The sequence below is a fragment of the Panthera pardus genome, unplaced genomic scaffold (genome assembly GCF_024362965.1).
Source record: "Panthera pardus isolate Hobbes unplaced genomic scaffold, ASM2436296v1 HiC_scaffold_20, whole genome shotgun sequence".
Classification (NCBI taxonomy): Eukaryota; Metazoa; Chordata; class Mammalia; order Carnivora; family Felidae; genus Panthera; species Panthera pardus.
In genome coordinates this window covers 83,108,028-83,123,690 of record NW_026526766.1, presented here as the reverse complement: position 1 = coordinate 83,123,690, position 15,663 = coordinate 83,108,028, and the positions used below count along the sequence as shown (strand labels likewise).

The window sequence follows — 15,663 nt, the reverse complement described above, 5'->3', positions numbered from 1 at the left end:
TTGCTGAATTCTTTTTTTTTTTTTAAGTTTGTTTATTTTGAGAGAGAGAACAAGTGGGGAAGGGGCAGAGAGAGAGAGAGAGAGAGAGAGAAAGAGAGAGAGAGAGAGAATCCCAGGCAGGCTCTGCACTGTCAGTACAAAGCCCAGTGCTGGGCTCGAACTTATAAACCGTGAGATCATGACCTGAGCCAAAGTCAGATACTTAACTGACTGAGCCATCCAGGTGCTCCTGCTGAATTCTTTTATTAATTCTAAGTTTTCTATGTGGAATCTTTAGAGTTTTGTATTTACAACAAGATCATGTCATCTATAAACAGAGGTAATTTGCTTCTTTCTGATTTAGATTTTTTAAAAATTTCTTTTACATGCCTAATTGCAACGGCTAGGACTTCTAATACCGTGTAAGGAGAAATGGCGAAAGTGGGCATTTTTGCTGTAATCCTGATCTTAGGAAAAAAACTCTTAGTTTTTCATTATTGAGTAATGATATTAGCTGTGGGCTTTTCATGTGTGGCCTTTATTTGTAGTCATTCTTTTTGTATTTAGATGCAGCAGAAAGTTTATCCACTGGGAATAATTCTTTTTTTTTTTTTAATGTTTATTTATGTTGAGAGAGAGTGAGAGCACGAGCAGAGGTGGGGCAGAAAGAGAGAGAGAGAATCCAAAACAGGCTCTGTGCTGTCAGCACAGAGCCAGACATGGGGCTTGATCTTCTAAACCGTGAGATCATGACCTGAGCAGGAATCAAGAGTTGGACGCTTAACCCACTGAGCCACCCAGGCACCCCGGGAAGAATTCTTAAGCATTTCCTCAATGAAGAACCTTCCTCAGTATTACCCAATGACTTTTGAGTACTCTTCTCCCACCATGCCAGGGCTTTTCAGTCGCTTATGTCTCTAGACCCTATGTTCTCTCTAGAATTGAGGTAGCTGATGCTCAGAGAAACATTCCTATTTCATCTCTCGTTACATTTGACATTTTGCTACTAGGCGTATAATTTCCTCTTTTGTCTTTTACTTTTTTAGATGATCTGTTAGGAAGAGAAAGCTGTGATCTCCAAGTGCTTAATTACAAGGGATAGAATTGAGCAACTGTTGTGCACTTGCACCTCATAACTTTATCTTAGATCAACCTCCCAAGTCTGTCTGGCTCAGTTTTGCACCCTGTGAGGGAATCCTGAACTGTGAAGGAGGTGGTGTTATCTTCATTTTACAAGTGAGGGAACTAAGGCTCAGAAAACTTGAGTGACTTGCCCAACAGTGAGCACCCAGGTAGAAAATGACAGATGAGGTCTGAACCTAGACGTAAGCACTGCTGGTGTGTTCCATCCCCTTAATGCATCACTGATGGCCTAGTGTACCATGGGACCCATAGGAAGAGACAGGTACAGTACACCTTTGTCTCCCAGCTGGAACCAGTCTTACTGACTGGTTGTTTTCACCTCGCTCAAGTACTTCCATGCCCTCTAAGCTCTGGTCTTCCTCTCACTGCCATCACTGAGCCTGCTTCAGTCAGGGTGTCACTAAATGTCTTACAGTTTGATGGCACCTTTTGTCTTCACATGTCTTTTTTTTTTTTTTTTTTTTTAATGTTTATTTATTTTTGAGAGAGAGAGACAGAGACAGAGCACAAGTAGGGGAGGGGCAGATAGACACAGAATCCGAAGCAGGCGCTAGGCTCTGAGCTGTCAGCACAGAGCCTGGTGTGGGGCTTGAACCCACAGACCGTGATGAGATCATGACCTGAGCTGAAGTCGGACACTTAACTGAGTAAGCCATCCGGGCGCCCCTTCACGTGTCTTACACAATGTGTGATTTCAGTGTTCTAAAGATCCCTAAGTGAAAAGATTTGTTTTGCTACATGTGCTTGAATAAAGACTACCGTACCTCCAATTCAGTACACAATCTAAGTTATTTAAGACCAGTCACTCAACTTGTGTACCAGTTAAATGTTTCTCGTTTTCCCTCCAAGTCCTGTATGCTGGCTGGCTTCCAGTTCTAAATGCCTCCTGTATTTATGATCACAGCAGCTCAAGGTTTCCTCACAGGCTGCTGGAACAAAGAGTTATGCAGGTTTGACTCAGATTTCAGAGAAAATGTCCTCTCAGGCTTTCTATAGAAACAAAAAATAAAAATGTATCTGGCCTTTCCTCCTTACTACTCACTCTCATCCCGTGCTAAGTTTAGCCAGTTAAGCTTCAACTCTGGGTTAAACACTGTATAGAAGATGTGTTTACTCACTCCCTGTGTGGTATGATAGCTAGAGCCAGGGACTGAATACTTGGATACTTTGGCCTCTTCCTCAAACTCCTCCCCAGACGTGGGCACACAGTGTGATCTTGGGCAGGTCAGTTCACTTGTCTGAGCTAGAGTTTCTTCTTATTTATTCAGTAGGGTTGGGAATGTCTTTCTTACTAAGAAAATCCATGTGGAGTTTCATGGACAGTACTTAATAAGTGAACATTTGTTTATCCAACGTGCATTTTTTGAGCACTTTTTTCTAGGTTCTAATCATAGCCTTAGGTCTAATAGAGGGTATTCTTATGATACATTATCGTAAATGCTATAAAAATAATAATGATGATGAAGATATCATTGTCAGCCTTCCATAATTATTGCTATGTGCTAAGCCCTTTTCTAAACATGTGATAATGTATTAACTAATTTAATCCTCACAATAACCCCACGAGACAGATATTATTCTCTCCACCACATAGATAAAGGAATTTAAGTTAAAATAGGTAAATGACTTGCCTGAGATTGTACAACTTTTAGAAAGTAGCAGAACCTGTGTTGGAACAAAGGTGCTCTGACTCTAGAATTCATACTCTTAACCACTATGTTATTCTGCGTATCTCAGAATCCATAGAATTGTAAGTGGACAGAAGAAGGACCTAAAATTCTGTCTAGGTAGCGATAGAGGGTTCACAAAGAAGGTAACATTTGAATTGGGTCTTAAAAGGCAAGGAGGAGTTTGTTATTGAAGAGTGGTGTTTCAGGGGTAGGGAAGAATAAACTCAAAGACAAAGAGGAATGTTGAAGAACATAGACACTTTGTGGCTTGAGAGGAGGGTAAATGGACAAGAGGAAAATTATGGTGAGCTGTGGTGCTAGGAAGCAAGCAACCGAGCTGTCCTAAGATTAGTGAGAGACTGTGGGGTATGGAGGTAGAAGAGAGGGAATCTGGGTTTCTCTCTAGAGAGTTCTAGGAATGTGAGTTTTAAATACATTCTCAGTCCTAAAGAAGGAACGGAGGTTATCCTGGGCACCCAGTCTAACATGTGTCAATTCCTTGTCAAAGATATCAGAGGAGGAGATCGAAAGGATCATGTCTGGGCAGGAATTTGAGGAAGAGGCCAATCACTGGAGCAACCATGGTGACAGCGACCACAGTTCCCCTGGGAACAGGGCCTCAGAGAGCAACCAGCCCTCACCGGGCTCCACACTGTCCTCCAGGTGAGCTTCAAGGCAAACCCAGCATCATCTAGGGATCACCCAGAGAGTACGCAGACCCACACGGAACCTCTGGGCTGTCTCAGCCATTGTACTCTTGTTCCCTCAGTCTTTGGGGCAGGGACGGACCAGGATGACACAGAACAGCATTTCACAGCCTGCTTTTTGCTGAAGACCTTGAAAATGTCAGCAGTCTCTTTGCAGACTAATAAAGTACTATAGCTGCTGTCTGTGCCCATACGTTCTTCACCTAACAAAATAACATTTTAAATGTAGCTCTTTTCTCTCATTTACTTTATCACTGAAATAAAACAAACCACATTGACAATATTGAATTAAGTTCTAATTTCTTTGCCTCAGCAAGAGTGAAGATTTTCACTTTATAAATTTTAAGAAACTGAAAAATTTTAAGCTAGTGATTTAAATTTGTTGTTATCATGGAATACCAATTTGGAGACTCTTTGTTCAAGAATGTTAAGTTAGTTGTTATGTGTAAATGTAGCCATCAACTACCAGGGAAGATTTCCTTTTTGCAGAAATCTTTCTTATAGGACAGGGATTGATAAACGTTTTCTATAAGGCCAGATAATAAATAATTTAGGCTTTGTAGGCTATACAGTCTGGGTCTCAACTACTCAACTCTGCCATTATGGTGCAAAAGCCACCAGACGCTACGTGAATGAATGAATGTGGCTGTGTACCATTAGCCTATAGTTTACCAGCCCCTGTTACAGGAAATGCATCTAGGTAAAGCTACAGGATTGTTGTTTTAGGTAACAGAGTGGTTAGATTTCTTCAGTGGTTAGTAGTTAGATTTTTCCAATGGCCAGTGATTAGATTTCTCCAGGAAAATACCAAGAATCTGCCTGCAGATTTTTATCTGCCTTTTTCTTGGTATTTTACGGTAACTTTTATTCATTCATTTGTTCCTTTTTGTTTCAGTTCTTTCAGTTGTTCCTTTTTTGTTCCTTCTTTTGAATGTTTAGGGGAGTTGTTGCCACATGTCAGGTTCCTTGCTAGGTGCTGGATTTGTTTTGTGGCCTGGCAAGGCCCTTAGGCTGGCTGTGCCTTAGTTTTCCTAGTAATAAAAAAATACATACCCCCACACCTTTGTGGACCATAGTCTGTGAGTATCCATTAAAATCTCTTCAAATGTGGCACCTATACAAAGAATTTATTCAACCACTCTGTATTCAGTACCTATTTTGCCAGGTGCTGGGTGTCCAATGATAAGTCACACATACACACATCTGTACAGAGTCCCTATCTAGTAGGGGAGACATGCATGTAACCGTTAATTATGTCCCTGATGAAGACACACTGCATGGCCAAAGAACACCTTAGCCACATTGTGGCTCACTTCCTTTGAGCAGGCAGTACACCTGCCATGGTTCTGCTTGACATGAAACTTTTCTTTCCAGTAGGTCTGTGGAACTAAATGGATTCATGGCATTCAGAGAGCAGTACATGGGGATGTCTGTGCCTCCACACTATCAATACATACCGCACCTTTTTAGCTATTCCGCCCACTCGCCACTTCTGCCCCCACAAGCTCGCAGCCTGGATCCTCAGTCGTACAGTCTGATTCACCAGCTGGTCTCAGCGGAGGACCTGGAGCCATTGGGCACGCCCATGTTGATTGAAGATGGGTGAGTGCCCCATTTAGTCCTTGCGACTTCAAAATGATCTCCACCCCACACCCACCTTCATCCCTGGCTACTAATACCCTAGGCTTTGGAATGAGTCGGGGGATAATGAGTAATGACTGAAGCATCAGAGGACAAATCTGTATATATCTTTGCAGGCAGTGGTCCCTTGTTTTTCTCTTGAGCATCTTTTTTCATAGAGTTGGGACTGTTTTATCAATCCTATGGAATTGGGATTAAAAGGCTTGTTTCTGCTTGGGCCTAGCTAGGTAAGCCAGGCCCTGGGATGGGTCTGAAGTGCTTCTCTGGCTCTGAGTCAGAGATGAAATATACTTCTGGGGATAATCATACATTAAGTTCAGGCTCCGTAACAAGGCACTAACTGGTTGTGGACTATCTGCATCTCTAGCCAACGTACCCATTGGTAGCCTGGTGCCATGTGCTCTGTGTACAGACCTGAGTTGGTGGAAGGAATACTCTTTAAATCCTCTGTCACCTCTACCTGAGTAGATACTAGTTCAGCCTTCAGGCCCACCAATTGCTGCACCCATTCCTTTGGCCTGGGGCACAGGCTGTTTGCTATCAAGCTTAGATCCCTAGGATGTATCTGGAGATCTTTCAAGCTAGTCTCCAATATCAGCGGAGGAAATTCAAAGATCTTCTTATAAGAAGGACACACAAAATCTTTATAAATCTGAGTGTGGGGGTGTGGGGAAGAGTCATGCCCAGGGGCCTTGAGAGAAAGAAAACTGGGACCCTATCTCATCCAGCCCAGAGATGAGAAATGCCCTGCTCCTTCCATACAGCAGTAACTCACAAAGGCTAAGCAACTTTAGTTCCTGAACTCACCACCAGGGGGTGCAATGAGAGCAGGAAAACCTTCTGAACATGTTCTCTCTTTCAGCCATCTGTCCTCAGGCTCATTTTTGTTGTCAGCCCCTGTATTGGGTGGGTACCAGACCTGACCTAATGGAGCTCTCATTGCCAAAACTAGTGCAAGGGTCACAGAATTTTCTCTCAACACATGGAACATTTGTGGACACCAACATTAAAAGTCATACTGCCTAATAATTGCACAAATTTCCAAGCCTCCTTTCCTTTCTACAACCTTTTCTCACCAAACCCACCTCCCCAGCCCTGAGCTTGCTGCTGGCTCCAGTCCTGCCGCTTTATCATTAGACTCAATTGAATGAAGTTGGAGACCCATGATCAAGGGCAAGGAGCCCACTGCCAGAGACCCTTTCTACTCTTAGGAGTAGCCTCTACCTGTGCCCTTATCCTCTCTCTCTGGCCACCGGAAGTAATTTTCCACTGTCCCTACCCCCAGGTATGCTGTGACTCAGGCAGAGCTGTTTGCCCTGCTTTGCCGCCTAGCTGATGAGCTGCTCTTTAGGCAGATTGCTTGGATCAAGAAACTGCCTTTCTTCTGCGAGCTCTCAATCAAGGATTACACGTGCCTCCTGAGCTCTACATGGCAAGAATTAATCCTGCTGTCTTCCCTCACTGTTTATAGCAAACAGATCTTTGGGGAGCTGGCTGATGTCACTGCCAAGTATTCACCCTCTGATGAGGAACTACACAGGTAAGGGCTGTTGGCTGGGGAGGAAGTCCCAAGCAACCAAACCATTGTCATTCCTGCAAGGTGGGGATGGAGTGCTCCCCACTGACACTCCAAAGGATAGGAATTAAAGCCACACACAAGGCTGGATTTGAATCCTCACTCTACCACTGACTACCTTTGTGACCATGGTCAAATCTCTGATCCCCAGGTTCTGAATTTCTAAAATGGGATAATACCAGTACTTCCCCCAACAAGGTAGTTGTGAAAAATAAATAATATTGTGCAGCATGCCTTAGCAGAGTTCTAAGCTATTATTATTATTATTATTATTATTATTATTATTATTATTTTAATCACATCTGGATCATTGAGGTAAGAGAATATATCTGGGAAAAACAAAAATCTAAACTCTAAACTTTATCTGTAAGGTGAGGGGGCTCTGAGCTATAGTTTACAATTGAAGAATAAGACCTAGAAGTCACTGCAGTATCTACTGTGTGCCAGGCACCGGGCTTGGCTTTTTTTTTTTTTTTTAAGTTTATCTATTTATCTTGAGAGAGAGAAAGAGAATGTGAGCAGGGGACGGGCAAAGAGAGAGGGAGAAAGAGAATCCCAAGCAGGCTCCACACTGCCAGTGCAGAGCTCAGTGTGGGGCTCAGTCTCACAAACTCTGAGATCATGACCTGAGCCGATACCAAGAGTTAGTCGCTTAACCAACTGAGTCACCCAGATGCCCCTGGGCTTGGTATTTTATATGATTGTCTTCTTTCTTTCTCACAGCCTCCAGCATTATAGGTGTGGTTATGCCCATTTTATAGATAAGAAAACTGAAGTTCAAAGAGGCCTGCCCTTGAGTGTTGGGACCAACACTCCAGAGCCTGGATTTGAACCTGTGCCTACCTGGTGTCAAAGCTTAGGCTCTGTTACTGTATCTGAGATGCAGTGTGATGGTAACAGCATGGGACTAAGAGACTGAGCCATTCTTTTCAATGTTTTCTGGCATAATGTCTCATCCCAGCTGACCAGGATCCTAATCTCCCTGTCTAGCACAAATCTTTTACTCACTCACTTTGAAGACCTACAGCACATGGTGACAACCCAAAATCAGAACAAATGATCAGTTGATACAGCTTTTCTGGCTTATTAATTTATCCATATGAAAAATAAAGCTTAAATCACATTGCAATAGACATTTCATTAATTCACCTTTATTGAACAGTTTAAAAAAACAAAGTCATGGGATTCCAGAGCACCAAGAAAAAGAGGAGAAAAGGTACCCCCATCAATGAAAGCTGAAGGAGATGGGGTGCTAGCCCCCACACTTCTCTACACAGGACCAAAGTACATCTTCCCCTGCCATCCAGTTACCATGGCATAAAGACAGGGGGAGTGTTGGGCTGAGAGTAAAGCTCCAAGACTCTCAAGGGCTCTTTGCAAAGCTGAGGGAGGGAGGAATCAGGGTGCCAATACCCTCCTCTGATTTCCTAATATTTCCTTTTCAGTGATGCTTACTGGTTTCAGGGTAATCTGTAAATGACAGAGCTTTGAACCCAGCTGACACTTTGACCTGTAAACAGAGCTATCTGATTTTGCACATGACCTAACCCCTTGTCTTGAGCCTCTAATTCATTGTTTCTATCAAATTCCTATCTCCTCCTTAACTCTGGGCCAACTAAGTGTTTGAATTGCAGTTAGCAATGCTAATACTGTCAGGGTTTGTAGAGCTGGCCCAGTGAGCCTGGCCTCCTTATTTGCTTGGAATCCACCAGTGCAGCCTGCGGCTGTCTACAAAGTCAGCCTATGGGCTCCAGTCTCTATAGAATGATGGGTTTTCCCAGGTCTTCTGCAGGTAGGCAAGGATCATTGGCCATGCAGAGCCCTCTGTGGCTTTGAGCTTTATAAGGCACCCCATCCCACTGTATCCAGTCCCTTGGGCCCTAAGAGCAAGGCAGGGGCCAGTAACAGCTAAATTAGTGAGGGAATGTTTATTTCCTAGGAAGCCTCCTTACCAAGGAGAATGTAGAGCTGCACTGTCCAATATAGTAACTGCTAGCCTCGGGTGACTTTTTAAATTTAATTTAATTAAAATTTAATAAAATGAAAAATTCAGTCCTCATTAGCACTAGCCACATTTCCACGTGCTCACTAGCCACATGTGATTAGTGGATCATGTATTGGACAGTGCAGATACAGAACATCGCCATCATCTCAGAAAGTTCTGTTGAACAGTGCTAATTCTAGACGATGTATTGGTGCTGAGCTCTCTAGTGGATTCTGAGGATAAGAAATAGATTTGTTGTCAGGACTCACTACTCCATGCTAAAAGCATATGGAATCCTTCCATGGAAAAATAAGAGTTAAATTTCAACAAGTTAGTTATGATTCCGTGTACTAGGACCCTGTTGTGCATGTCAGGGGAGCGGTGTTGGGATCGTAGATGATGCAGACACGGTTTCTGACTCAGGTGAGAGCCCCGTGGTTTAGGGGATTGGGAGACAAATAGAAACAGATAACAGTCTATAATCCAGGGGGGTACTGGTAGAGATTGAGGGACATATGAGGGACTAGGAAGTAAGTACCTCTACTTGCATAATCAGGTAGTGCTTGCCAGGGGATAAGACATTTGAGTTGCATCTTGAAGTGGGTTTTTATATGTAGATTATAGAGAACAGGAGGAAGGCAGGAGATAAAACAGAGTCCTAGAAGTTAGAGATCTTGGATAGTTGGTTTGTGTACGGAATCAAAAGCAATCCTGTGGATTGTATAGAGAGAATGTATCTGAGAGACAGAAATGAGGGGAGAAATGACTGGAGAGAAAGGTATAAGAAGGCAGGTCATGAAGGTATTCAAATGCCAATCTAAAGAATGTGGATTATCTTATGTGACTACTGTTAAGTCTTAGGATGTTTTTAAGTGGAGTAATTACATGGGCAGTTAGCATTTTAGAAAGATCCCTGAGGCTCTAAAGTCAGGATTGATTGGCATGGACAACGCTAGAGGATGGTATCTGTGTAGGAGGTTGTTCCATAATCCAGGTAAAAGAAAACAAGGCCTGGACAAGGCAGCAGTGACTATGGGAATAGAGAGGACAGCACAAAATTAAGAGATAACAAGGAGGTAAAGTCAGTGGGACTTCAGTGAGTGGAAAGTTGGGTGGGGGTGCTACCAGGCAGGTGAGTGCCAATTCTCTTAGCCAAGATAATGGAGCCTGAGAAGAACAGGCTAAGAGATGAGCCACTCTGAGTTTGATCTGGAGTCTGTTGAGCCTGAGATGCATGGGGAACTGCCCTGGAGGTCAGAGGAAAAGGAAGTGTGAAAAACCCTGGAATCAGGTACATCAGTGTAAAGCATTCCTTCCTCTGCTAGAAACCCAGGGTGTGGAGTCTGTAATTGGCCATAGCTCTTTTCTACCTTGCCTGCTCCTGCATTACTCCTACTCCCCCAAAATGCCTTTACTTTTTCACAACTCTTAAGTGCAAGTAAGTTCCTGCTGTCATGAAAGGGCTTTTCCCCGATGATACATGACCACCTCCTTTTCTCTTCTCAAATATTGAATCAAATTTATGGTACCCATTTTCCTTAATCAGGCTGTTATCAGACAGTGAGCTGGGTGAATTTGATTTAAAGCAGATTGTAGCACCAGCCAGTGACTGCTCCTGGCCCTAATCAAGACTCCTTCACTCTCAAGAGAAGATGCCTTGCACTAGATGGGCTTTAATGGGCAATTCTATCTCACAAGCACTAGCTCCATTTCTGCCAGATCTATATGAAAAGTTGCCTCCCAGCTTCCCTGCTCAGATCCTAGCTGTAAGGTTCAAGAAACACAATCATTTTGCTGTTGCAACAGGAGCAATGATGATGATGCCATTAATAATGATAATAGTTAACAATTATAGACTGTTTATTGTGCCAAATTCCATCTTAAGTGCTATACAAACATTATTTGTTTAGTCCTCACCACCACCCGAAGCAACTGCACTAATATTATCCTTGTTCCACAGAGGAGGAGCATGAGGGTCAAAGAGGTGAACACTCAAAGCTACAAACCTAGGAAGAGATGAAGTAGACATCACCACCTAGATCTGTTGTGCCCCAAAGCCCAGAATCCTTACCATTTCCCTCTGCTGAATTATTTAGCCTTCTCAAAACTTCGGCTTTCTGGAATGTGTCCTGGAGTTAGAGTCTTACTCCCATCGTGGAGTGTTTATGTGGGTGCTGAGATGGCAATTCCTCTAAGGTTGTGGCTGATGACTGCTCCTGGGGGTAGGTGCATTTAGCTGAATGAAAAGGAGACAACTAGGCCTCTCAGCCCCCTTAATGGGACATAACTTACATAGTGTCAGTTTCAATTGCTGACTGAATGGTCCAGTGGTTTGGGGGATCCTGGCAGGAATGTTTTCTTTGTCCTAGCATGCCTATGTAATGGGAACCTCGAAGAAGAATGGGTGTGTTTGTCCAACTTTCTGGCTTTAAATGCTGATAATGTGCAGACAGGGAATACAGGGGCGTTAGAACTGTGGAGTGGGCAGATGTGGAGGAGGCACGGCTGGAGGAGAAAGCAGGCCCATGGAACAGAGAACAATTTGTTTATCAAGGGGTGGGATGCGGGGTGTGGAGGAAAGCTTTGCAGTCAGGCTGTGGAGACTGAGTGGGGGCTACTGGGCTGGCTGCCAGCCCCCCACCACTGTCAGGGGTCCATGATAGTTGCCTGTCCTAGGAAATTTGGAAAAGAGAGTATGTGCTGTCCCCAGTAGAGCGGGCAGATTTGGGACATGTGCTCATGCCAGGCACTTGGGAGCTCCTTTGTATCCCTTGCAGTAAGTTCACCACCGCAGGCTGGGGGTCCGGCTGATAACCACACACCTGCAGGTTCTGCAGTGCCAGAGGGAGCACTTGGGGCAAGCGGTTGCTGATTAAGGGAGAGAACATTATCTTTGTTTGCTACACTGCTCCGCCACAGACAGATGCTGGCATTGCCGCTCTGCTTGTGTCCTCCTTTTTGACCTACTGCTTTTCATCCCCACACCACCCCTCCAGGCAGATCCTAGAGGGAATTTGCAGGAAAGACCTTTTTCCTCTCAAGAACAGAAGTAGCCAGCAGAGTACTGTGATGAGGCAGTGATGTGATCTTCACTCTCAGGCCCACTGCCTCCTGCATGTCTCAGCAGCATCGAGGCACTGCAGCATACCCTGCACGTAGCTGAGTTGAGCCCTGGGCTGAGTTGCTGTGGGGACCTGACAGTCAGGGAGTGGACAATGGAGTGCTGAGAAAGCAACAGGCTTGGAATCAGAAAATTTAGGTTTAAACTTTGGCCCCACCCACCACCACTTATCTACCATGTAACTTTTGTGGAAGGCAAGATGCTCTTCTTTTGCTTCCTTATCCCTAACGTGGAGGTGATATCTCATGGTTGTCAGGGGGGTAAAATATAAGAATGCACTAGGGGCACAGTAAATAACCTCTCTGAGCTGTGTTTTCACATGTGAACAGAGAATTGTAATACCAATTTGGTGGATGTATTGGGAGTATCCCATGAAATAATGTGTGTCGAATATTTAACAAAGTACCTGGCAAGCAGCAAATGCTCACCAAAGGGTAGAATGGTAGGTAAGGTTAGTATAGGAGCTGTTCAGTATAAATTTGTCTATCAGCCAGTTTGGGAAAGCATTAATAAAGTTATAAAAACTGTTGGGCCAGGCACAGAGAGAAATGGAGTCAGCCGTCATTGTTGAGATCAGCTGATGGAAGAAACGAAACCCCAGCTCAGACTGAGGGGGAGCCAGACTTTGGGGCAAAAGGGTCAGGGCTCTAGATTGCAGGTAGCTGCTGCTGTAGCTCCCCCTGGTGCTTGAGAAGGGCAGATGCCTCTGGCTCCAACCAGGGCCAGGCTTTCCCCAGGGAAGAAAAAATGTGCTGCTTGCCCAGGAGGCCAAGCCCTTGCAAGGCCTTCAGAGTCAACGCAGAAGGTAGTAGAGCCCAGACAGCAGTAGTACATCCCCAGGTGTTGAGGGGGGCAGACAGCGCCTTCTTGCCTGGCATAGGGCTGCAGTACTCAGATCTGAACATGCCACCAGGGAGCAGTCCCAGGGCTGAGCATCTTCTCTCCATGACTGAGCTGCATCTAAGGCCTGTCTGGAACTCTCCTTAGTCCACTCCTGGAAGGGCAGAGGCTGAGCGTGACCCCGACCCCAGCTTTTATAAACACTTGCTTCCCCATTAAGCCTTTTTGCCTTCTTGGTTTGGTGGTGTCCCCACCTCTGGTATGAGGTGTTCCCCACTAGGACCCAGAGGATTAGTCCTCTAACCTTGGCTTCCTTTTTCTAAAACTTGGTCTTCCCCCAAGGAGCTTTCTCCTGATCCAAAGAAAGGATCATGGTCCGCATTGAGTCTTACCTGCTATGTAGATGTTGGAAAAACCAAGGCCTTGGGAAGTTAGCGCAGGTTCCAGGTTCTAGCTCTGCCACCAACTGTATGCTTGTGGACCAGTCTCCTCCATTCTTTGAACTTCAGTTTCTCGTCTGTACAGTGGTAATGATAGTCTCACCTAGCCCATAGGGCTGAGAAGATTAAATGAGAAAGTACACATAAAGTGCCCAGCACAGGGACACCTGGGTGGCTCAGATGGTTGAGCGTCCAACTTCGGTTTGTGGGTTTGAGCCTCGCATCAGGCTCTCTGCTGTCAGCACAGAGCCTGCTTCAGATCCTCTGTCTCCCCCTCTCTCTGCCCCTCCCCCACTCACATGCTCTCTCTCAAAAATAAATAAATGTATTTTTTTAAAGTGCCCAGCACAGAGACTGGTATGACATGGAGGCTCAGTTAATGTTTCTGTCCCTCCCTAGCTGAAGTCAGGGATGCCAAACATTTTTTTTCACTGTGTGTAACCTCAGCCCTGCTAGAAACAGTGAACCTAAAAAATATAACCATCAGCTTTTTCTTCATCGTGGCAGAAGCTCACATAGAGTCACCATGGCAGCTGCCGTTGACACTGCAGACTGCATTTCAACAATAGCAGTACCTTGATAATGTCCTATTTCTCCACATTTACGTTTCACAGACTGCCTTTGGCCCTTGTTACCCTAAGCAGACAAGTGTTACTATTTTACAAAAGAGGACCTCAAAGGTTAGAGGGGTCAAATGATTTTCCCAAAGTCTTACAGCTTTTATATGTTGGAGCTGGATTTGAACTTAGATTTGATTGACCCCACCTGACCTTGGGAACAGCAGCTTATATGAGCTCTCTTGGCTGCTAGACAAACCATGGAGCTACCTGTCCTTCACAAATGGTTCTGGATTCCATTTCCCCCAAGTTCGGGCTCTTTTCAATCCTAGATTCCTTAAGGAGCTATAGGAGACCTCTGGCTTCCCTTCCTTGACCTCCACTGTCTGTTTCCCAGATTTAGTGATGAAGGGATGGAGGTGATCGAGCGGCTCATCTACCTATATCACAAGTTCCATCAGCTAAAGGTCAGCAATGAAGAGTACGCTTGCATGAAAGCAATTAACTTCTTAAATCAAGGTAAGTAGCTGGGGATGAGGAAAGGGGACTTTGTTGTTGTTGTTGGCCAGAGAGCATTTGCCCTCGTTTCACACACCACCTCCCACCCCTTTACCCTCAGGACTGTCACACAGAATCTGTCACACGATGTGGGTACCCATCTTAGATAAAGGCCTGTGCTCTCCTCATCCTGCCCCTCTATAGTGCAGAGCATGCTTTGGATTTTTTCTTCAAACCTAAATGCCACAGTCTCTATAACTCATAGAGGAAGGAAAAGGATTCGCTTTGTTTAGTCAGTTTTAATGCATTTAAACACAGACACCAAGGACAGTACATGCGTCATTTAAAATTTGTACCAAGTTTACCAGCAACTGAAGAAGACCAGGGTGACTGATGAAACTATTGGAGATAAGACCTCTGTGACAGTCTGGCAGTGCTTCTGACGGCCCCTTCAGGGCAGAATGGTGGTGCACAAGAACTCACACAATGCATATCAAGCATGGCTTTTGTTTAGAGGAGGGCCGAATGTGGTTTATGTGGGGGATTACCTGCAAAGTGGCACTTGGTAGCTGCTAGTGACCGGAGTGTGGAGGAGAATTTGTATTCTCTTTTTTCCAAAGTAGTGTATGAGTGCTGTACTCTCACAGTGCAACGGGGCGCTTTTGCTGCCTTGTAACATTGAAAGTACTCTCTTCCTGTGTTCAGTTTCCTAGTCGAGACTTCCAATACCCTCCTCTGTGCCTACTCCTCCTGCTGCTTCTCCACTATTCATTCATTTGTCTTCTCCACTCATTTATCTGCTGTTCTGTGTGCCTTCCCTAGACCAGGCACTGTGTTGAGCATTAAAGACATTAAATAAAAATAGACCCCAGGTCTCTGGCCTCAAGAAATACACACTTTAAAATGGCACTTGACACATTACTTGAGCCTCAGATGGGAGGGAGATCAGCAGCAACTTCTTGGAGGAGAAATCTGAGTGGGGCCTCAAAGGCTGGGTAAGATATATATAGAGAGAGAATATTTATGTTCTCTTATTTATGTATATATAAACGTGTGTGTGTGTAAACTATATATTCTATAGATAAAAGGGATAGTTGTGTGTGTGTGTGTGTATACATACATGTCCATATTATATACACATATACATTTTTATATAAAGAGAGAAATCTATATAGAAAAAAGCTGGAGTGACAGCCCAGGTAGAATAGTGTGAGCAGAAGCACATAGGAGACCATGTGTGAGTATATGCCTAGCATAAACGTGTAGGCTCCGCAAGCTTTCTGATCGGCCTCCAGCAAAGGGCCAGTTTAAAGATACTCTGAAAGATACATTATGAAAGGTAGATTATTCAGCCAGTTGTTGAACATCCACTGGTGCCTGTTTTGTGTCAAGCACTGTGCTGGGAGCTATGTAGGAGCTGAGGAAGATAGAGCCTAGCACTCAAGTGTTTCAGTCTAGTGATTCTCCTTTATAATTTTTTGCCTGTATCTGATTTCTCTTCCCTTGT

At 44.4% G+C, this 15,663-nt stretch overlaps 1 protein-coding gene across 4 annotated transcripts in view; it reads left to right on the top strand.

The window, feature by feature from the left end:
• NR6A1 (nuclear receptor subfamily 6 group A member 1) overlaps window positions 1-15,663 on the top strand; it is a 230,481-nt gene that overhangs the window by 207,159 nt on the left and 7,659 nt on the right. For 2 of the 4 annotated variants that reach the window (XM_019421168.2, XM_019421170.2), the window contains 4 exons: window positions 3,301-3,455; window positions 4,874-5,101; window positions 6,426-6,680; window positions 14,056-14,177. In XM_019421168.2, the coding sequence (XP_019276713.1) occupies window positions 3,301-3,455; window positions 4,874-5,101; window positions 6,426-6,680; window positions 14,056-14,177 (760 nt within the window). The remainder of the gene's footprint in view (window positions 1-3,300; window positions 3,456-4,873; window positions 5,102-6,425; window positions 6,681-14,055; window positions 14,178-15,663) is intronic. The other 2 variants (XM_019421169.2, XM_019421171.2) reach the window with 2 other exon arrangements.